Source organism: Phocoena sinus, chromosome 5, assembly GCF_008692025.1.
Source record: "Phocoena sinus isolate mPhoSin1 chromosome 5, mPhoSin1.pri, whole genome shotgun sequence".
Classification (NCBI taxonomy): domain Eukaryota; kingdom Metazoa; phylum Chordata; class Mammalia; order Artiodactyla; family Phocoenidae; genus Phocoena; species Phocoena sinus.
Window position 1 is genome coordinate 4,431,620 of NC_045767.1, and position 23,510 is coordinate 4,455,129.

At 42.9% G+C, this 23,510-nt stretch overlaps 1 protein-coding gene across 2 annotated transcripts in view; it reads right to left on the reverse strand.

Annotated features, from left to right (window-relative positions):
- Positions 1 to 23,510, reverse strand: part of KIAA0232 (KIAA0232 ortholog) — a 91,749-nt gene that overhangs the window by 25,977 nt on the left and 42,262 nt on the right. For both annotated transcript variants that reach the window (XM_032633311.1, XM_032633310.1), the window contains exon 3: positions 8,033 to 8,170. In XM_032633311.1, the coding sequence (XP_032489202.1) occupies positions 8,033 to 8,170 (138 nt within the window). The remainder of the gene's footprint in view (positions 1 to 8,032; positions 8,171 to 23,510) is intronic.

Consider the following 23,510-nt stretch of genomic DNA (forward strand, 5'->3'; position numbering starts at 1 on the left):
TTCATTCCCATTATCGTGTTTAGAATTTTCAAGAGATCATCTTGTCCCTTGGATTGTTTCTTCTTTGCAGCAACCTTTTCCTCAGAGAGAAATTCCCCAATCTTCAGAGTTCTAGCAGACAGGGAGAAGAAAGGGATGGGGGTTCAACAATTTGCTAACTTTCATTTAGTCCCCAGTTTTCATTATGGTATCTCATGCTTTCCCTCAGAGGTGCCTGGTGTCCTAAGCCTGTCTGGCTTCCATCTGTCACGAAAGTACCTGTCAGGATGGGGAAAGCCTGGTACCCTCAGTGAGCCACGACTCCTGGCACTCACCCCTAGTATAGGCCCCTCCCCCAAATGTGCTAGGATTCCTCAGTGAGACACTAGCAAGTGTGATGCATGCCCTCTCAGAATGCTAACTCCCGGGCTCCATCTGCCGTAGACAGAAGCCTAAGCTAGTCACGCGGAGAAGATCACAGCTCCTAGCTATCCCTCCTGAGGTGCCAGACAAGCTAAGAGAGCAATCTTGGATGTTCCGGTTCCAGCTGCCAATGACTGCAACGGTATGAGACCTCAGACAAGACCAGCAGGGGCTTCCCTGGTGGCGCAGTGGTTAAGAATCTGCCTGCCAATGCAGGGGACACGGGTTCAACCCCTGGCCCGGGAAGACCCCACATGCCGCGGAGCAGCTAAGCCCGTGCACCACAACTACTGAGCCTGCACCACTACTGAAGCCCACGTGCCTAGAGCCTGTGCTCTGCAACAAGAGAAGCCATGACAATGAGAAGCCCGTGCACTGCAACGAAGAGTGGCCCCCGCTCGCTGCAGCTAGAGAAAGCCCGCACACAGCAACGAAGACCCAACACAGCCAAAAATAAAAACAAATAAATAAAGGTATTAAACAAAAAAAACCAAACAAACAAGACCAGTGGGACTTCCCTAGAGGTCCAGTGGCTAAGACTCCGTGCTCCCAATGCAGGGGAGCCGGGTTCGATCCCTGGTCAGGGAACTAGATCCAACACACCGCAACTAAGAGCCCGCATGCCGCAACTAAAAGATCCCACGTGTGGCAATGAAGATCCCGCACGCGCCAACTAAGACCCAGCACAGCCAAATAAATAATTATTAAATATATATATATATATCAATAGTTTAAAAAAAAAACAAAACCAGCAAAAGAACCTCCCAGCTGAGCCCTACCCAACCCACAGACTTGTTAAGTCAATAAATAAAAGAGCACCAGTAAGACAACTGAGAATACATACCAGGGTTCATAAACTCATGTCTTCAGTGGCCAGGGAAGTAATACAAACATGTGACAGCCAGGTATAATGCAATAGGAAGCAGTGGGGCACGTGGCTACGTGGATGGAATAAACATCCATGGCCTACAGCCATTTAAGGATAATTTTTAAACAAAAAATCCAAACAAACAAAAGGCTGTCTCTGCCAAGGCACCTGCATGAGGGCTGTGATTCCCATCCTTAAACACAGGAGGATCTACAAAAATCTACCCAATGGCTTGCCTCCAGCTCTTATTTATATTCGCTCTCTAGAATGTGGTATAGAGGAGGAGGGAAGTATGCAATGGATCAATATTACTGCACACCTACTATAGGCCAACGAGGCATAGAAGAAAAGATAATCTTTCTGGCTAGGTCCATAGCTTTCATCAGATACGCAAGCCTGTGATGCTAAAATGGTGAAAAAAACAACTGACTTTAATGTAGCAGTCTGATGCCTAAGTATATACTCTAGAAAAGGCACTGTACATGTGCACACGGGTGGGAGCACAGGAATGGTCCTTGCTGTGTTCTTTATAACAATCAAAACTGGGAAACAACTGAAAAGTCCATTACCAGAAGAATAAATAGCTTTACAGTGTTACAATGGACATTTAGCAGTGAAGAGAAATTATAAGATCATACTAGTAACATAGATAAATCCTTCAAAACGTTAACTAAAAGAAGTTACAAAATACATAGAGTATGATACCATTCATATAAAGCTAACATGCAAAATAGTCACACATTTGTGTATCCCCTCAAACAACATTTAGTAAAAGTATAAAGATGTGCACGGGAGAGAGGAAAACCAAGTTCAGAGCACTGGTAACCTTGCAGAGAGACGGAGAGAAGTACCACAAGGAAAGGGCACTTTGCGGGACTCAAGCTGTTTTCATAATTATGTGTTTCTCAAGCCACGTACACAGGTGCTCACTGTTCTGGTCTCTGTCCCTCCCCGCGTCTGCCTTCCCGCCCTCGCACACTCGGTCTGTCACACCCCACTCAATAACCCCCACGTACGTCTCTTTTTATGCCCTTTTGCTCACCTCACCCTCAGATTTTTAGAGCAGCCCCTCCCACTTGTTTCCTTTTCTACACCCTCACTTTCAGCATTTAATAGTGTAGGAAATTTCCTATAAAAATCCCAACTTTCTACCTTTTCTAAAAAGAGAGAAGACCTGGCACCACCGGGACGGCGTTTCCCACAGGCCAACCCGCTCCCCACCACCTCATTCATTTAGCGTCCTACTCAGCCCCTGGAGACACGCCAGAGGGCAAGCTCTGGCCAAACAAGCCAGTGGTCTATTGTTCAAGCTCCTCCCCCAAACCACGCAGCCCATCAACCCCAGACACGCATATCCAACTGCGTTTTCAGAATCTCCACCGGTCTCTCTCACAGGCATCTCACACCCATCCACCCACAAATTAGAGCTTCTTCCCAATTTCCTTTTCCTCAGTAAATGAAGATTCCTTTCTTGCAGTTGCTCAGCCCCAAAACCTTGGCTACCTTCTCTGCCTCTGCCCTCTTCCTCCACCCTAAATCCAGTCTTGTCAGCTCTACCTTCAAAATACATTTAGAAACAAGGTCTCGCCCTCATCGGCCTGCTGGACTAATAAGGTAATAGCTCCTTACCTGCTTTCTCTGCATCTGCCTCTGCCCCTCCATCTACCCTGCCTCGCCCCAACCCATCTACTCTTAAATGCAGCAGCCAGCAGCACCTTATCAGCATTTAAGTCAAGTTACATCACCCCTCTGCTCCAAACTCTCCAACTTTCGAGGCTTCTCAGAGGAAAAGCCAAAGTCCTCATAACGGCCTACAGGCTTCCTTGAATACCCAGCTCTTTCTATGCCCAAGGAGATAAGGCCTAGGCTTCCTCAGGCAGGGTTGGCTGTGACAACACAGCAATTGTGAACATTCTTGGCTTTAATAACCACTGGCTTCTCAGGGGTCTGGCCTGTAGAGGGAGCACAGCGTCACCTCTTACAATGTGGAGAGCACACCCAGACGGGCACTGCACACCTCTAAGGGCTCAGTAAACGTTAGTTACCATTGTCTTGATGCTCATTATCCAGAATGGATAAGTTCAAACGTCAGCATGCAAAGAAACAATGTATATGGTCAAAATTAACCTTGAAAGTAAACTGCCATAAATGACTTTACATGTATTTTATATACAACCCTGTACAGCATATAAACAAAACATACGCAAAATACTGAGATGTACTACGTACTTTTACTGGCTAAAAGAATTTTACTGGTGAACTTAGCTGAATGTAAAAATATGAGCAGTTGCAATAAGATTTCACTGTACTGAGGACATAAATCCTCTACAAGACGCTGAATAACCACAGAGCAAGTCAGTTACCCAGGGTAAGTTGCAGTGCTGTTACCTTCAAGACTAACTTAATTGAAAAAAGTTATCATTGCATCCTAACTTTATTCCCCAAACAGGGCCTTGTTGAGCTTCTAATATCCTAACCATTCCCAAAATGGGAGATGAAATACTAGCCCTGATTCAGTTTTAAGTAGCTCAATAAAAATAAAACAGAAATATAACTAATTATTAAAAACAAAAACAAAACAATATGAAAAGCTCCAACTCTGGGGAAAGAGAACAGAACCAAGTAAACTTGAGGATTCAAAAAACAACAGTCGGCACAGTTCCACTTTTTATGTTTTTAAAAGGAAGAAAGGGAGGTGTGGATATATGTAACCACATCAGGCATGTGCCATGTCCACTGGTAAGAGAAACAGAACAGCTTAGAATAACATCACGTAACTATAAAATGCCCACCTGGGGGAGGTCTGAGTGGCCTATCGCTGAGTCACAGCACCATTCTTATTTACAGACCCCATTACTAACTACACTCAAATCAAATGCAAAATGTTATAGCAAAAAATGAGTACCAGGGCTTCCCTGGTGGCGCAGTGGTTGAGAGTCCGCCTGCCGATGCAGGGGACACGGGTTCGTGCCCCGGTCCGGGAAGATCCCACATGCCGCGGAGCGGCTGGGCCCGTGAGCCATGGCCGCTGAGCCTGCGCATCCAGAGCCTGTCCTCCGCAACGGGAGAGGCCACAACAGTGAGAGGCCCGCATACTGAAAAAATAAAAAAGTGAGTACCAAAGAATTCCATTTTATTTGCACGTGTAAACCAAGAGTATTAGCAAAGGCAGTTTCAGCTGGGACTTAACAAACAACAAAGCCCATTAAAGGTCATGGTCCCCAACAGGAATAAACAATAGCTCACAGATGTTCACGGGTGTTGCCAAACTACCGTCAATGTATAAAATTAAATTTGGACATAACTGAGTTTCCTTATGGTTTTGGTGACGTTTCTCAGATAAATATTGGGCCGAGCGGGTTCAGAGACGTGCTGAAATGTGGGTACAACTTGATGCAAGGAGTAAGCGGAGGCACAGCGTCCCACCACAGGGATGTAAAACTGCAGTCAGAGAAGTCTACCATTCTATTTAAACCATGGCGAGCGAAGAGTCTGATAACTCTGGATGCTTTTACAGAAACAGCTAACACTGTAGCTGTAACAGTCACACATGCACACACGAAAGTAATGAGAAAAGAATTCATCTCACATGTAACTCAAAACATCACCTCTACCTACCTACCTAATAGAGTGATAGCATCACCTATGTTACTGTCTTGTGATTATGTCATTAACATTTTAAGCAATTAGACTGTAAACTTGTTAGTGGCTTTTGACTCTGATCAGTTAGTAGTGACTACACAGAGCTGCACGAAGAAGGGGTCTAAGTTGGCATTAGAACTGGGTGGGAAAGCAAAGCACAGAATCACTAACATTACCATCCTCAGTATTTAGGGAATGAACAACACACCCACGTGCAAACATTCACTGTGGCAAAAATATAAGATAAAATAGAACTCTGCATTATAATTTCCTACATAGGGCCTTCTTTGCTCTCTTCTTTTCACTGAAGCCACCAGGCAGATTCTAGGGGAAAAAAAGCCAGCCTACAGTTCATAAGTGACCACAGTGAATCCCTTCCATTGTTACAGGCCATAGTTAGAGAGGGTTCTTTTCAACTTCTTTCCATTGGCCCCCAAGAGCCAGGTGAGCTGTCCTAAGGGGGCTGTGCACTGATGTACACACAGCAGGCGGCTCGGGACAGGGCTCCGGGGCTTGGGGACTTCCTACTTCCTTTTCATTCTGTCCCCAAGCACTCGGCTGAGCTCCTGGTGTACGACTGGCACATTCACTTCCTCAGCCAGCTTTAATTTGGTAAGATTAAAAAAACAATCCTTATTAGGAAAAAGAACGCAATAATTTTTAATAAAATGAGAAGGAAAGAGTTAGGACAAATATGCTTCATTGGGTTTGAAAACAAAAATCCCGCCTTTGACAGCCAGGCAAAGGAAAGCATTTTCTAAAGCAACAACTTAAAGAATCAAAGATCTGCGCAAGCCACTCTCCTCCCCTGCACTGTTTCTACCTGACACCAGTCCTTTGTTGGCACACATCATGCTCAGCTAGGATGAATTACACACACTCAAAAAGCTGTCAGAGGAGAAGGGTCTTGCACTGCACACAACAAGGTGCCTGTGCTCCCCCTTTGCCCACAGCTGATTTCAGCTGTCCTTGTTTTTCAGTCCACTTCACCATGAGTCGAAGGCTAGAGTCATTTCTCAGCAACTTTGGTTCAAAGCAGAAATAAGATCCTTTCCCAGATTGAAACTCCCTACTAATATTTTCCTCCCTACCATGACTCAGCAGTAGCTTTTTTGGATTTTGCTCAAAGAATTTACCTGAACTAACCTCTCACTTTTAAAAACCATCTCCATTTTCAATTCCTTTAAAAGCTCTGAAATCCTTTACCAATCTATTACCCCCTTCAGTGTCACACAGAAAACACCTTTTGGGTAACTGTCCAACCACCCCCTCTTCTCTGCGGACTGCCCATCACTCAGCCCCTGTTGAAGGAATGGACCTGCAGGCAACTCTGTCCCCTCGCCACAGCTTATCAAAGCACAGGTGGACAACTGGCCCAAGCCTAGCAAATCAGATTCTCCCTCAACTGAATGGGGCTGGGTACCAGACTTCAGCAGTCATGCTGGGCTGGGGCTAGAATGGTCATTTTTTCACCATGCGTCTGCCGAAGCAGAGAAAGCCAGACTTCAGGTAGAGAGGGAATGACCCAGAAGCACAGAGAGAAGCAAATGAGAGACTGTGGGTCATTAGAGAAAATGACTTCGGCTGCCAATCATTTGGTTCCCAGTTCAGGTCACTCCCCAGGCTGCTGCATTTCCAGCACTGGGTTTCAGTGAGATATTCCTGTAACCTTTATGTATATTTCCATTTTCTCCTAAACTAGGTTAATTATGTTCCTTCTCTTTGTAACAAAAAGGTACCTAAGATAACCACATGAGTGGTAACTTCCAAATTCCTATCCCATAGTCTATGAGGCAGCAGCTTCAAGAAATCAGAAGTTAAAAAAAAATCCAAGAGGTGAGGGAGAGGAAAACAGTGGGAAGGGGAAAAAGAAGGACTGGATGAAAGTGGAAGACGCTTTGGAAACTGAGGTTCAACTAATTCAAGAGAAATGCAGTACCTTCTACACAACAGGCACTCACTCTGCTAGGCACCAGGAGATGCAAAGATGGGGAACTCACAGTCCTGGCGTCCAAGGAGCACAGTCGTGAAGGGAAGACAGAAATGCACAACTGCATTTAGGATGTGAGGGTAGGCACCAGGTACCATGGGCACAGGCCAGGGAGTCGGGCTCCCACAGACAACTCTGAGCAGGATGAGAACACACAGCTGGGAGGCACTGAACAAGCTTTCACGGCCATGTGTGGTAGGTGGGAGACAAGATAGAACTTCTGCAGATTATCAAATGCAGCAAAGCTGGTTACCCCCAACATCAGACCGCTTGATAATTTAGGAAGGAAGTTTCTGCAGGTCGGAAGCTTCTCTCCACCACACCTTGTATGAATCTTCTCAATTTAACTTTGAACTGTAAAGGTGCTTAAAGCACACTATCTCAAATAGCATGGTAAAAGCAAAATAATTTTCCAAGCAGTTATGATCGCAGAGATTTTATCTTATAGTGAGCAACAAAGAATCAGAGTATTAATTTAAATAGCGATTATGCTCTAAAACTATGGCGTTAGTTCAGGATGCTGAAGGACATAAGAAATATTTTACATGAAACGTTAAAAGGTCACTAAAACAATCTTATACTATTTTCCTTAAAAACAAACAAAAAATAATGAATCAAGCAAACATAGTGTTCTTAATGTTAGAACTGTTTTCCCACTTCTAGCAATGTATCCAAAATATATACATATATACCATGGAAAAAGCCACGCATGAAAATATTCTGGAAAGCATAACAAAAAACCAAGAGCAATCTAAATATCCAGTAATAAAGAATATATTAGGCGGCTACTGGAATATTACTTGATGAAACGTAACTTAGCCACTAAAAAGAATAAAGATAATGTATCAATAATAACAAAATGAAATACATGTTAAATGGGGAGAAATATATATAAAATTTTATGTATTCTCCAATTACAATAGTACATAAAAAAGAATGTATTATATAAAACTCAATATATATAGAAAAATACTATAAAGGAAAACATGGCAATGTTTACGTAACGGTGGTGAGATAATGAGTACTTTACTTTTCTAAGGTTTTTTTGGTTAAGATGTACTATCAGTAAACTTTTAAGACACACCGCCTTTTTTTCTCCCCTAAGTATTGGAAATCAAATGCAAACTTACTTCATCAGAAGCAGATCGAAGACACTGGACAGCAGCCTGTTTTTTCATTTCTTCTAAAGTTAGATCTGAGCACTTTTTCTTACTCTTTCCCCATTTCTTATAAGCTCCTTTTTCCCAGCCCAGGAAGATGTCATTCTCCTAAAATAAGAATGGACGAGTTTCAATGATCAACGCTGAATAACAAGTTTCAAACACTATTATTCCCCACATACTTACACATATATTCCCCTACCAAACTATTTTCATTCACAAATCGGTACACACGAATAAATTAAGAGACCATAGGACACTGTCAATCAGAGCACTTCAGAATAATCCATTTTTTTTGTTGTTGTTGTTTTTTTGCGGCACGCGGGCCTCTCACCGTTGTGGCCTCTCCCGTCGCGGAGCACAGGCTCCGGACGCGCAGGCGCAGCGGCCACGGCTCACGGGCCCAGCCGCCCCGCGGCACGTGGGATCCTCCCGGACCGGGGCGCGGACCCGCGTCCCCTGCATCGGCAGGCGGACTCCCGACCGCTGCGCCACCAGGGAAGTCCTAATCCATTATTTCGATATCTGTTACTGAAGTAATTATTACTTAGGATTTATGATCTCGATAAATCTGACCCATTTATATTTATAGAAAATGCTAATAAACTCATTCACATGTAAATTCAAGTGTTATCATTTAAATTTCAGTATAAATTCTAAACTATACACACAATTAAATGTCCTCTTTCCTGTACTTCCCACTCGTCAATAATGACTGCTCATGTTACCAGCAGATTTTCTTTTCTTCCCCGCCGCGCCACACGGCATACAGGATCCTAGCTCCCAGACCAGGAATTGAACCCGTGCCCCGTGCAGTTGACGGGCAAAGTCCTAACCACTGGACCGCCAGGGAAGTAAGTCCCTTACTAGCAGATTTTAACATTTAACAGGCGAATGGTTCATTCCTATATCTTGCAGTCTAAAAAACAACAGATATAAAATATTTTATGTATTTTAAGCTTGTTTTCCCCTTGATTATATATGCCTGTTATAAAAACTAAGGAAAACTGGAAAAGCAGGAAGAAAGCAAATCATCCACGATCCTACCACCCAGCGAAAATTATAACAATTTGGTCTGCTTCATTTGGTCTTTTTCACATGCTTTAAAAAAACACATGATTGGGGCTTCCCTGGTGGCGCAGTGGTCGGGAGTCCGCCTGTCGATGCAGGGGACACGGGTTCGTACCCTGGTCCGGGAAGATCCCACACGCCGCGGAGCGGCTGGGCCCGTGAGCCGTGGCCGCTGGGCCTTCTCGTCCGGAGCCTGTGCTCTGCAACAGGAGAGGCCACAACGGTGAGAGGCCCGCGTACCGCAAAAACAAAAAACAAAAACACACATGATTGGATTCACACTATTTGTACAATTTTGTACTTAACTTATATTGTAAACATTACCCCCATGTTACTACAAATTCTTTGGTTATACAATATTCCAAGATGTAGGTTTACTTTACCTCCCTAAACTGGGACTTGAGTATTTTTAATTGCTTTGCCACTTCATTTTGCCCTTCATTTGGTAAATTATTATTAAAACCAGTGGACAGACAAGAGGGGGAAAAAAGATTAGAATGAAAGACAAAGGCAAAATTAAGAAAACTCCTTAGAAGAATATTTGGCCTACAGTGGGCCCTCAGGAAATAGATATGAATTAATGAATGAGATGGAAGAAAGGAAAAGCACAATAATAATAAATTCAAAAGATCTCTTGGATCAAATCATACACCATCAACTGTGTAGCCAATCTTTACTGTGATCAAATACATAAAATTACTTTCATGCCACCAGATAAGAGTGGGAGGACCCCTCCCCTCTATCCTCATCATGATTAACACACTTTTTACTTTATTTCTTGGGCATGTTTGCAGATCTTGTGAACCCGAAAAACATATTTGCTGGCTGAGTGGTGTCAATTCCATTTGCCAAGGGAAAATGTGCTTGATGGCCAAGTAAGAACTCTCAGTATATTTCCATTTATCTAATGTGTTTGGCTGGACAACACCTGAAACCTGACGTTCCTTATCAGTGATATCTTCTGGAGATAGAGCTTGTCCTTTCACAGGAGCAGAAACAGAACCATAACAATGTAGATTTGAAGCTTCTGAAGACAGAGGAAAATGTTATAATTTTCCTCTATTCACAGCGTATAAAACAAAGAAGGTAGAAAAGTTCTGTGTAATTACTGAAAACAGGACTCCTTTCTGTTTGAGTTGCTGAGACTGGCTTTCTCTTTACTCAGCATTATAAACATGTTTCTCTACTGAAGCTATATATATATATATATATATATATATATGTTTTTAATATTTATTTATTTTGGCTGTACCAGGTCTTAGTTACAGCATGCGAGATCTTTTAGTTGTGGCATGCAGGATCTAGTTCCCTAACGAGGGATTGAACCCGGGCCCCCCACGTTGGGAGCATGGAGTCCTACCCACTGGACCACCAGGTAAGTCCACTGGTGGTCCACTAGTGGAAGTCCACTACTGCAGCTATATTAAAGCTCAGCAGGGTTAATAACACATTCAAAGGTCCAAATAAAGTTTTATTATACAGGCAGGAGGGACTTTCAAAATTCACATGGACACACAGTCCTTCTTGAGGGCAGTTTGACAATACATATCAAATATCTTAAACATGCATATGTATTTTTGATCAATAATTCTACTTCCGGGAATTTAGCCTAAGGAAAAAAAATCACCAAAGTGTGCATAGATTTAGCTACAGTGATGTTGATCATATAGCTGTCAATAACTGCAAACATGTAGAAAAAACCTAAATGTCAAATAAAGAGGACTTGGTTAATAAGTTATAATTCATCCAGGCAATTAGATATTACAGCCATTAAAGAGATTATGAAGTGTATTTACTGACATGGGAAGCTACTCACAATACATATAAGAGAAGTAGTTTATACAACAGTATGATCTCATTTTTGGTTAAAATACACATGCACACCTATTAATGGGCATTAAAATGTCTGAGAGAAATGTACTAAGAGGCCACCAAGGAGCTTGTCTCTTGGTGAGCAGGAACAGGAATCTATAACTTTTCTTGTAACTAGGTCATACTCCTTTAACAGTCGAAAGTTTTTTGTTTGTTTTTTTTAATGGAATACTCGTAAGTCAAGAATCGAGAAATGAGAAGAGTTCCTGTAGCTCTTCACCTAGAACACGTGTCTGGCACTCGCTTTGTCTGTCACATACCATAAAATTTGCTTTTTAAATATACAATTCAGTGGTTTTTAGTATAATTCACAGGGTTATGCAACAAAACCATTATCTTATTTTCCTTTAAATTTATTTATTTTTGGCTGCGTTGGGTCTTTGTTGCCCACGCAGGCTTTCTCTAGTTGTGGCGAGCGGGGGCTACTCTTCATTGCGGTGCGTGGGCTTCTCACTGCGGTGGCTTCTCTTGTTTCAGAGTTCGGGCTCTAGGCATGTGGGCCTCAGTAGTTGTGGCTCGCGGGCTCAGTAGTCGTGGTTCGCGGGCTCAGTAGTTGTGGCGCACAGGCCTAGTTGCTCCGCGGCATGTGGGATCTTCCCAGACTAGAGATCGAACCCGTGTCCCCTGCATTGGCAGGCGGATTCTTAACCACTGCGCCACCAGGGAAGTCCCGCCATTACCTTATTTTGAAACATTTTTCATCACCCCAAAAAGAAGCCCTGTACCCACTAGCGGTTACTTCCCATTCCTCTCTCTCCCAAGTCACTGGTAACTACTAATCTGTTGTCTCTATAGATTTTCCTATGCTAGACATTTCATATAAATAGAATTATACAATCCATATCCTTTCCTGCCTGGCTTCTTTTGTTTGGTGTAACGTTTTAAAGGCTCATCCGTGTTGTGGCATGTATCAGTACTTCATTCCCTTTTATGACTAAATAATATTTCACTGCATGGATGTACCACACTTTGTTTATCCATTCATCCACTGACAGATATCTGGATTGTTCTCACCTTTCGGTTATTGTGAATAATACTGCTGTGAATGTTCATATACGAGTTTTTGTATGCACACATATTTTCAATCTTGTTGGGGATATACCTAGGAGTGGAATTGCTGGGTCACATGGTAACTCTATATTCAACCTTCTGAAGAGCTGCCGGACTATTCTTCAAAGCAGCTATACCATTTTACAATCACACCAGAAGTATATGAGGATTCTAATTTCTCTACATCCTCACCAACATTTGTTATTGTCTGTGCTTTTTATTTTAGCCATCCTAGTGAGGATGAAGTGGTATCTCATCATTTTCCCTAATGACCAATGAAGTTAAGCATCTTTTAAGGTGCTTATTGGCCATTTGCATATCTTCTTTGGACAAATGTCTATTCAAATCTTTTGCCCATTTTTAAATCATCTATTCTGAATACATATCCTTTATCAGATATAAATGATTTACAACTATTTTATCTAATTCGTTTTTTTAATGTTCATTTTATTTATTTTCTTTATTATTATTATTATTATTTTGGCTGCGTCGGGTCTTAGTTGTGGTACACGGGATCTCCGCTGAGGCATGCAGGATCTTTTGTCACGGCGTGGGCTTCTTTCTAGTTGTGGCGTGTGGGTTTTCTCTCTCTAGCTGTGGCACGCTCTGTAGTGTGCGGCAGGCGGGCTCTCTAGATGCGCGCAGGCTTAGTTGCCTCACGGCATGTGGGATCTGAGTTCCCTGACCAGGGATCGAACCTGAGTCCTCTGCAATGGAAGGCGGATTTTTTACCACTAGACCACCAGGGAAGTCCCTATTTTATCTAATTCTATGGGTTGTCTTTTCACTTTCTTGATGATACCCTTTGAGGTATAAAAGCTTTTCACTGTGAGGAAGTTAATACATTGATATCTTCTTTGGCTGCTTATGCTTTGGTATCTAAGAAACCACTGCCTAATACAAGTCATGAAGATTTACTCTTATGTCTTCTCCTACGTTTTATACTTTTAGCTCTTATATTTAGGTCTATAATCCATTGTGAGTTAATATTTGCATGTGGTATGAGACAGGAGTCCAACTTCATCCTTTTACACGTGGTTATCCTGTTGTCCCAGCACCTTTTGTTGAAGACCATTCTTTCCCCCATTGAATGGTCTTGCTGGAAACTACAAAGGTTTATTTCTGAATTCTCAGTTCCATTACATACGGCCAGCCATATGTATGCCAGGATCAAACCATCTTGCTTACAGGAGCCTTGCAATAAGTTTTAAAACTGGGAAGCGTTAGTCCTCCAACTTTGTTCTTCTTTTTTCAAATTCTTTTGGCTATTCTGGGTCCCTTGCATTCCGTATGAATTTTAGGATCAGTTGCCAACTTCTGCAACAAAGGTAGCTGGGATTCTGATAGGGATTGCCTTGAATCTGCAGATCAGTTTGGGGAGCACTGCTATGTTAACAATATTAAGTCTTCTGATCATGAACATGGGATGTCTTTCCATTTATTAGATCTCTTTGATTTCTGTCAATGATGTTTTATAATTTTTAGTGTGCAAGTCTTACACTTCTTTTGTTAAATTTATTCCTACATATTTTATTCTTTTTCATACTATTGTAAATGGAATTTTCTTAATTTCATTCCTTAGGATTTTCTATACACAACACCACGTCAGTATGTCAATAGAGATAGTTTTCGTTCTTCCTTTCCAATCTAGATGTCTTTTTTGGTTCTTACCTAACTACCCTGTTAATGCTGATTTTTAAGATTTTACGTATTTCATCTTTGAAAATGTCTTTACTGATATTAATCCACAGGCATGGGTTCAACGGAACAGATTAATTGCTTAGAAGGAATTTATAAAATTCTGTTAGCTTCTTCCCTTGATACGTACATTTTTTTTTTTTTTTTGTGGTACGCGGGCCTCTCACTGTTGTGGCCTCTCCCGCTGCAGAGCACAGGCTCCGGACACGCAGGCTCAGTGGCCACGGCTCACGGGCCCAGCCGCTCTGCGGCATGTGGGATCTTCCCGGACCGGGGTACGAACCCGTGTCCCCTGCATCGGCAGGGGGACTCTCAACCACTGCGCCACCAGGGAAGACCGATACGTGCCTTTTAGCATGTCATCATATTGCAGATCAATCACTCCCAAGTGAAAGTTAGGTGGGAGCTTCTCACTGAAGTTAAACAGATTCTGAGATGCAGACATTTCCTTTGCACTGTGTCAAGGTGTGAAAAATGCTGCTAGAACTGCAGTTTGACCTTGGACAACATATCCAGTGCAAATTTGTGTGGGAATGGAGATTTTGCTTCTTGTTTTAACTTTTGACATAATGAAAATGCATAAAGCAACTTGACATTATTTGTGATTCAAACAATGTTAGCTGTTAGAATGACTTTACCACATTACAAATTTTGCCTATATGTGCTACTTTGCCTTGCAATTTTAGGCTGAATCCATTAAGAAACACCATCAAGTCTATAGCAAAAGCTATACCAACACTAGTATACTAGATATATTTTTATGCATCCTGTTCTTGCCACTTACTGTATTTGAGAGCTCCCTTATTCTATTTTTTTCTGCCTTCATGTACTGTGTGAATGCGTTATGACTTATTCATTAACCATTAGCATTGAACTAATAATTAGACCTTAAAAGAACACAGTATAAAAAAGCTCAAGATATTTCTATTTTACTTGCTATATTTTCTGTGCTATACTAATTAAAAGTCCACTTAGACATAAACATATAATATTATGCATGTGTCAAATATTTACTAGGTAAACTCAGCAAATCAAGTATGATTCTTCAAAGTCATAATCTTAAAGACAGAGCACAATTATTAAGCACCAAAAGAAGATGTGGCTAAAGGACTTTTCAGGCCGAGAATCTACTGTCAGGCGCTTTTCTAGACACTACTGTGAGGTAACATAAGGCTAGAGTTTTGATTGACTTTGTCTTGCCGTCTCCTATCAAAAAGGAAACTGAGAACTGGAGGAAGGAAAAGACCAGGGCATTGTGAAATGCAGCTGGAATCAACGACTGCTGTTCGCTGCGGGGCACCCGCCTCCCACAGCTTCCCATTAACAAGAGTCCTGAAAAACCAAACCACCAAGAGTCTGAATGGGACTAATGCCACTCCCATCTGTGGGCCTTAGTCCCTCTGGCCACGAAGACTGGCTCAGAGAGAGGCACGTGACCAATGAGAAATGAGCACTTGAAAATGGGCCCTCCACACAAGATTTCTGCTGGGAATGCAGGGAACACACCCTCTGCAGTGTGAGCGCAGGATGCTGGAAACGTGCTCGTTGTCATTCGCCCTCCAGTCCCCAGCAGTGGCCGCAAAACCAAGCTGGTGCTGGGAGGCAGGCGGTCGCCCTAATGACACTGTGAGCTCTGAGCTGAGCCAGGCAGGGCCAGTCCTCATTCTGGACTTGCAGCTGTACGAGACTTTCTTTTTTTCCAATTAAGGCGATTTACACCAAATTTTTGGTTGCTTGTGAATGAAAGATATAGCCAGAATCTGAGGAAAGGCCTCAGTAATAAATGCACTTCTCACTGCTCAAAGGAACTGTAAACTGCCTCTAAAAAATGAATAGCGCCAATTAAATGAGAACTTCAGGTTAAGTGCATCCTTTTTTTTTCCTACTAGGTCTTCAGCCAACAAGTTCCTCATTGGCCTCCCTGCTTTCAGTTGCCCAACCCGATCACCCATTACCATGCTTGCCATTTGGTACTGCTGACTAAATATAGCAATGGGTCTTTTTGTCTCCAGGACTAAAATACAAATCCTCCAGCAGAGCACATCAGGTTCTTTGGACTCAGCTTCCTGCTCGCCTCTCTCGGTCTAATCTCCTCCCTCTCCCTCCCTATCCTCCTCTGGCCTCCCAGTATCAGGTCCCTTCCTGCTCCTGTGACCTCGCACGCACCCGCCTTTTCTTCTTCCTTCACGGCTGTTCAACCGTGATCTTGCCTGTGGTTCCCGCCGCCGCTGCCCCCCAGGCCCACGTCCCGGACTGTGCACAGCCAGAGCACATCACAGACCCGAACCTGATGGCCGTCTCCCAGAGCCCACCCCCCACACCAGTCATCTCTGCAGTCCTGGTGCTTGCTGCTGTCTAGCAAGCACGTCATGGCCATTCATGTGGTGAGTAAAAACCCAGGCATTAAATGCAGTACTGATATTCAAAACATCTTCTCTATTCCATGAAAAGATTTTACCAAACCCACCCCCACCCCTTTCACTATCTGAGGGAGTCTGTGGACATGAACTTGTGCACCCACCATTAGTACTAACTCCTACTCTCAATTTTTTTTCACACTCCTTATGTGTAAAGTTAATTTAAATTAATGTCTATTGAGTGAATGATTGTTGAAATACAGTATATGCAGCAAGACACCTGAGGAACCCAGGATGGGTCCACTGTTATTGTTAAAGGAAAACACTGCAAATGCTAGCTTTTCCAAGCAGTGAAATGCTACACTAATGGGGATATACTGTAAAGTAGGTTACAAGTGGGCTGAAAGAACAAGTTTTGTTGAATACAGAAATGATCCAACTCAACTAGCAATCAGTACAAGGATTATTCTTATTTAACCTGTGGGCAAAACCAGAAAGTGCAATAACCCAGCTACATTTCTAGAATGATGGACTCTGAGGTAGAAGATACAATTAATCAGGGATTTAAAAGAAACTGCAACAAAGCTACAAAAGTCAAGACAGTGAGGTACTGGCATAAAGATAGGTATATAGACCAAAGACTAGAACAGACAGCCCAGTAACAGACCCTCACATATATGCTCAAATTATTTTCAACAAGTGTGTCAAGAGCATTCAATGAGGAAAGGACAGTCTCTTCAACAAATGGTGCTGGGAAAACTAGACACCCACATGCAGAAGAATGGAATTTGAGTCTTACCACATACCAAATATAAAAGTTAACTCAAAATGGATCAAAGACCTATGCATAAAAGCTAAAACTATAAAACTCTTGGAAGAAACATAGGGCAAAGCTTCTCAGCATTGCATTTGGCAAAGATTTCTTGGATGTGACACCAAAGACACAGGTAACAAAATAAAAAATAGACAAACTGGGCTCCATGAAAAATTTTAAATTTCATGCACTGAAAGACACGATGAACACAGTGAAAAGGCAAACCCCGGAAATATTTGCAAATCATGTATCTGATAAGGGGTTAATATCCAGAACCTATAGAGAACTTCTAAACTCAACAACAACAAAACAACCAGATTCAAAAATGGGAAAAGGACTTGAAAGTCTCCAAAGAAGATATGCAAACAGACAATAAACACAAGAAAAGATGCTCAACAACATTAATCATCAGGGAAAATGTAAATCAAAACTACAATGAGGGGGTTTCCCTGGCGGCGCAGTGGTTGAGAGAGTCCACCTGCCGATGCAGGGGACGCGGGTTCGTGCCCCGGTCCAGGAAGATCCCACATGCCGCGGAGCGGCTGGGCCTGTGAGCCATGGCCGCTGAGCCTGCGCGTCCAGAGCCTGTGCTCCGCAATGGGAGAGGCCACAACAGTGAGAGGCCCACGTACCGTGGGGAAAAAAAAAAAAAAAAACTACAATGAGGTACCCCTCACACCAATTAGAATAGCTACTATGTAAAAACAAACAAACAAACAAACAGGAAGTAACAAACGTTGGTGAGGATATGTAGAAATGGAACCCTGTGCACTACTGGTGGGAATGTAAAATGGTGGAGCTAGTGTCACTTCCTCAAAAGATTAAAAACAGAATTATCGCATGATCCAGCAATTCCACTTCCAGATATATACCCCCCAAAGCTGAAATCAGGGTCTCGATAAGACATTTGTACACTCATGTTCATAGCAGCATCGTTCACAGTAGCTAAAATGTGGAAGCAACCCAAGTGTCCACTGAGAGATGGATGGATAAGCAAAATGTGGCATATCCATATGATGGAATATTATTCAGACTTAAAAAGGAAGGAAATTCTGACCTGCTACAACATGGATGAACCCTGAAGACACTGTGCTCAGTGAAATAAGCCAGTCACAAAAGGACAAACACTGCATGATTCCACTGATACGAGGTACTTAAGAGCAGTCAAAATCATACAGACAAAATGTACAGGGCTTCCGTGGTGGCACAGTGGTTAAGAATCCGCCTGCCAATGCAGCAGACATGGGTTTGAGCCCTGGTCCAGGAAGATCCCACATGTGGCGGAGCAACTAAGCCTGTGAGCCACAGCTACTGAGCCTGCGCTCTAGAGCCCGCAAGCCACAACTACTGAGCCCACGTGCCACAACTACTGAAGCCCGTGTGCCTAGAGCCCGTGCTCCGCAACAAGAGAGGCCATCGCAATGAGAGGCCCGCACACCGCAACGAAGAGTAGCTCCTGCTTGTCACAACTAGACAAAGCCCACACACAGCAGCGAAGACCCAACACAGCCAAAAATAAATAAATAAAATAAATTTTAAAATGGGAAAGATGGTGGTGGTGATGAGGGAAGAAGCTACAGTAACTTCTCTGAAGGGCAGGCAGGCCCCAGTGTGTACCTATGACATCTGCACTCGCCTCCATCATGTTTCCCCCTCCACACACAAGTCATACACCTGAGAAAGAAGCACACATCTATTCATTTCTTTAATAAATCTCTGAGCATCTTCGACATCCCATGAATTGCTTTAAGGGCTGGGAATACAGCAGAAAACATGGCAGACAAGGTCCCTAACTTCATGAACTGTATATTCCAGCAGAGGAGACATACAAATAAATATAAAATATCACAAATAATCATACAATTCCAGGTAGCAACAAGTGTTATGAGGAAAAATTAAGTAGAAAAGAGGACTGAGAATGGAAGGTTTCTTTTTAAATATGGTGGTCAAAGAAAGACTAAGGAGAAGATAAGCAAAATAAACACCAAACTAAACAAGAAAACAAATGAACACCCTCTTTAAAAAGTAACTGGTGGGCTTCCCTGGTGGCGCAGTGGTTGAGAGTCCGCCTGCCGATGCAGGGGACACGAGTTCGTGCCCTGGTCCAGGAAGATCTCGCATGCCGCGGAGCGGCTGGGCCCGTGAGCCATGGCCGCTGAGCCTGCGCGTCTGGAGCCTGTGCTCCGCAACGGGAGAGGCCACAACAGAGACAGGCCCGCATACCGGAAAAAAAAAAAAAAAAAAAAAAGTAACTGGTGGACAATCCATGAAAGAGAAAATGGGTAAGTTGGATTTCACTAAAATATAAACTGCTCTGTGAAAAACAATGTCAAGAGAATTAGAAGACAAGCCACAGACAGGGAGAAATGTTTGCAAAAGACACATCTGCAAGAACTGCTACACAAATTCACAAAAAACTCTTAAAACTCAATAATAAGAAAACAAACAACCTGATTAAAAGATAGGCCAAAGACCTCAACAGACACCTCATCAAAGGAGATATACAGATGGCAAATAAGCATATGAAAACATGCTCTACATAATGTCATCAGGCAAATGCAAATTAAACAACAGTGAGATACCACTACACACCTTTAGAATGGCCAAAAACTGGAACACTGACAACAGCAAATGCTGGCGAGAACGTGGAGCAACAGTAACTCTCCCTCACTGCTGGTGGGAACGCAGAATGGTGCAGTCACGTCGGAAGGCAGTGTGGCAGTCTCTTCCAAAACTAAACGTACCCTTACCATTCCATCCAGCAATCAGGCTTCCTTGGTATTCACCCAAAGGAGCTGAAAACTTACTTCCACACAAAACCCCCCACACGCATGCTTACAGCAGCTTTACTGGGAATTGCCAAAACTTGGAAGCAACCAGTATGTCCTTCAGTAGGTGAAGGGATAAATAAACCGTGGTCCATCCAGACAGTGACTGTCACTAGGCACTAAAATGAGATGAGCCAGCAAGGCACTGAAAGCCATGGAGGAACCTTAAACGCATATCACTAAGTGAAAGAAGCCAATCTGAAAAAGCTGCGTACTGTATGATCCTGACGATGGAAAAGATAAAACTATGGAGGCAGTAAAAAAAGCAGGCACCGGGGGTTAGTGGAGAGGGAGGGATGACGAGACAGAGCAAACAGATTTTTAGGGCTGTGCAGCTACTCTGTCTGATCCTATAATGGTGGATACATGTCATTACACACTTGCCCACACCCACAGAATGTACACCACCAAGAGTGAACCCTCATGTAAACTATGGACTTAAGGTAACAATGATGTCAATGCAGGTCTGTTGATTGTAACAAAGGTACCACTCTGGCAAGGGATGCTGATGGTGCGAGAAGCTGTGCATATGTGGAGGCACAGGGGATATGGGATCTCTATACTTTCCTCTCAACTGTACTATGAATCTAAAAGTGCTCTAAAAAAACTGCCTTAAAAAAAAACAAAACAAACAAAAAAACCAAAAACTGGCAGCAGATCAACTCTCCTGCCCAGACTAACCAGAAAAGCCAGATAACATACCAAACCAAACCAAACACCCAACGCCCACGCTAAGTCATTAGTGACCTATTGAGCCACCCAGGCCTCGAGAAAAGCAGGAAGGACCGTTCCAGGGAGGGACAGCTAAGGCTGCTTTCTCCCTTGGGAAATGTACCCATTCCAGGCCCCAGACAAAAGGCTGAGAAAAAGGTAGCCTTTAAGAGGCAATAAACCAGTGGAGCTGGGGGTGGTCTCTCAGAGCTGGAGAGAAAAAACTAGAGATGTAGGCATCAGGATCCCAGAAAAAGGAAGGAGTGGAAAACAGAAGCCACAGTCTGCTGGATTCCCCTCTGGACACGTGAGGAATTCTAAAACCGTGTGGGGCACAGGTGGCGGCGGCTTCTGTGTCAATGGAATGTTCTATTTATTTTTCTGGGAGTAATTACATAGATACAAGCTTTGTGAAAATTCACTAGTTTGTACCCTTTCTGTATGCATTTTATACCTCAATTAAAAGTTTAATTCTTGTACAGAATCCAGAGTTGCTCCCTATCTGCAACAGTTAATGAAGTTCTTGGGAGCCTTGGGACCTAAAGAAAAATCTAACATCGTAAGAACATCTAAAGCAATCACACAGGTTAAGGGTCTATCATGAAAGGAAATTTCAGAGGAGCTCTGCAAAGATAAAAGTCCTAGAAGTAGCAGAGAGAACAAAATCATGAAGAGAGTGGATAGCATTAGCAAGTGGTTTGTTTGAGGCCCAAATCTTAGCATGTAGTACAATCAGGGAATATTTACTAAAATTTAAATTTATAATAAGAAAGCGTGACTTTGTACACAGGTATTTAGAGAGCGCTTCTTTTTGATGGGTCAGCACCCTCATCATCCCAGATTTCCTTGGGAGCCCACCCTCTCCAATTCTGAGTCCTCATGGTTCCAAGTGCTTGTAGCCCAGGCACCAAAGTCCCCTCATCCTAGCAGCTGGGTCAGGGACCGGTCATGCACGGATGAGGGTGGGAGCCTGGGCTTACAGTGAGGAGGGGAGAGGGGAAGCTCGAGAATAACGGCAACAGAGAAGGCAAACTTCAAGATGAGGCACTGATTCTTTGAAGGCCCCTCAAGCTGCCGCTGAGGCCAGCCCTACCCCATGGACATTTCAAGCTTTAAAACCAATAAATGCTCCAATCAATGTTTCCCAGCTGTGTGATGCTGGGCAAGTTACTTAGCCACTGTGTCTAAGTACCACCACCTGTGGAATGGGGACAGCAGGGTGGCTGAGGGTTAAATGAGTTGCCGTGTGTTGGAAGTGAGTGCTCCAGCTCGAGGCTCACATGCGGTACATGATGCACATGGGCTTGTGTTTTACCATTACTTCTGTTTAAGACAGACCAAGCTGGGTTTTCTGTCATAATCAAGGACCAGACAAACAAAGCTTTCATGATGCTGAGAACATTAAAATATAAAGACATAAGAAGTGTCTTAATAAACTCTTGGATGGTGGTTTTAACGTAATTGGCTACATAGGAAAACTAAGACTGCCTGGGGTTGTGTAAGAATGACGTGGTGAAAGGCAGTTCCACCTTCCTAAAATAATTCTTCCTACTCATGACAGGTTATTGGGAACTTGCTGTTGACCATGATCCTCAGGACAAGAAAAGTTAACTCCCACCTTTAAATTACAGTTTTACTATAGCTTTCCTTTCGGCCATTTTTAATAAGACTATGAAATATTTTGGAATAATGTAACACAGTCTGTTTTAAGAGTTGCAGGAGCCAGGCTAATGCTCCGAGCCTCCTAGCAAAGCACACCGCTGTCTGCCGCTCACTTCTGCTCCATGGGCACTCAACTCATAGTTCAACTGTGAGCTGAGAAGACAAAGCGATCCTTCCCCACCTCTAAAGCCCACAGTGCATTAAAAAACAGTAAACCAATTCCACGTAGTTTCTAAAACTTGCCTTTACAGTAGAGTGTTTTAATGTTATTCATTCAACAATTATTTGTTACATACAAAAGCCAACAAAAACAAAACTCTGACATAACAAATGGTCACGGGATCTGGCTGCCAGACATGAGTTTAAATCCTGACTCATTACTAACCACCCGGCCTTAGGCATGTCACCTAACCCCTCCGAACATATATTTCCAGGTGAGTAAAAGCAGGGAAAATACCACTTAGCTTCAAGATGTGGCAGGAAATGGCCGGCAGTGTTCTCTACACAACAAGGAGACTAATTTTAAAAAGATGGAAGGCACTACAGCACACGCCAATGACTAAATGTACATGGGATAACCAAGTTAGAAAAAAGATCATCATTTTGCGACTATCAAATTAATAATTAATTCAGGTGGGAGTAATCTATGGGCGGCAAACTCAAAAGTCTCCTCTGGACAGGTGACCCGAAAACTACACAGAGAAGTGTTCAGCTTTACGGTGCAGAAACCTGGCGGCCACCATCTGAACCAAAGTCAGCATCAACAAGAATGAAACAGACTGACATCATGTGCTGTCCACCGTGATGCACAAAAAAGAGGGAAACTCATCGCTTCAGTAACATTACACAACGTTACTCCCATAAATCATAAGCTGACTCTAAACAGGAGGAAACATCAGACAAACCCAAATAAGGGATATTCTACAAAATAATAACTGCCCTGTTCTCTTCAAAACTGTCAACATCATGAGACACAAACGAAAGATGAGGAACTATTCCTGATTAAAAGAAATTAAAGAGATGTGACCACGAAGGTCAACGCAGGACCCTAGATGAGGGAAACAATTACAGTGGAGGACATCAATGGGACAGCTAACAATAACTGAACACTGACAGTAGATTAGATAATAATGTGTCGGTGTTAACTTCCTGAATTTTACACCTGTTCTATGGCTAAGAGAAAATCCAGTCTTCAGAAATAATATGCTGACATTCACAGAAAGACAGACAAGATGAAAAGGCAGAGGGCTATGTACCAGATGAAGCAACAAGATAAAACCCCAGAAAAACAACTAAATGAAGTGGAGATAGGCAACTTTCCAGAAAAAGAATTCAGAATAATGACAGTGAAGATGATCCAGGACCTCAGAAAAAGAATGGAGGCA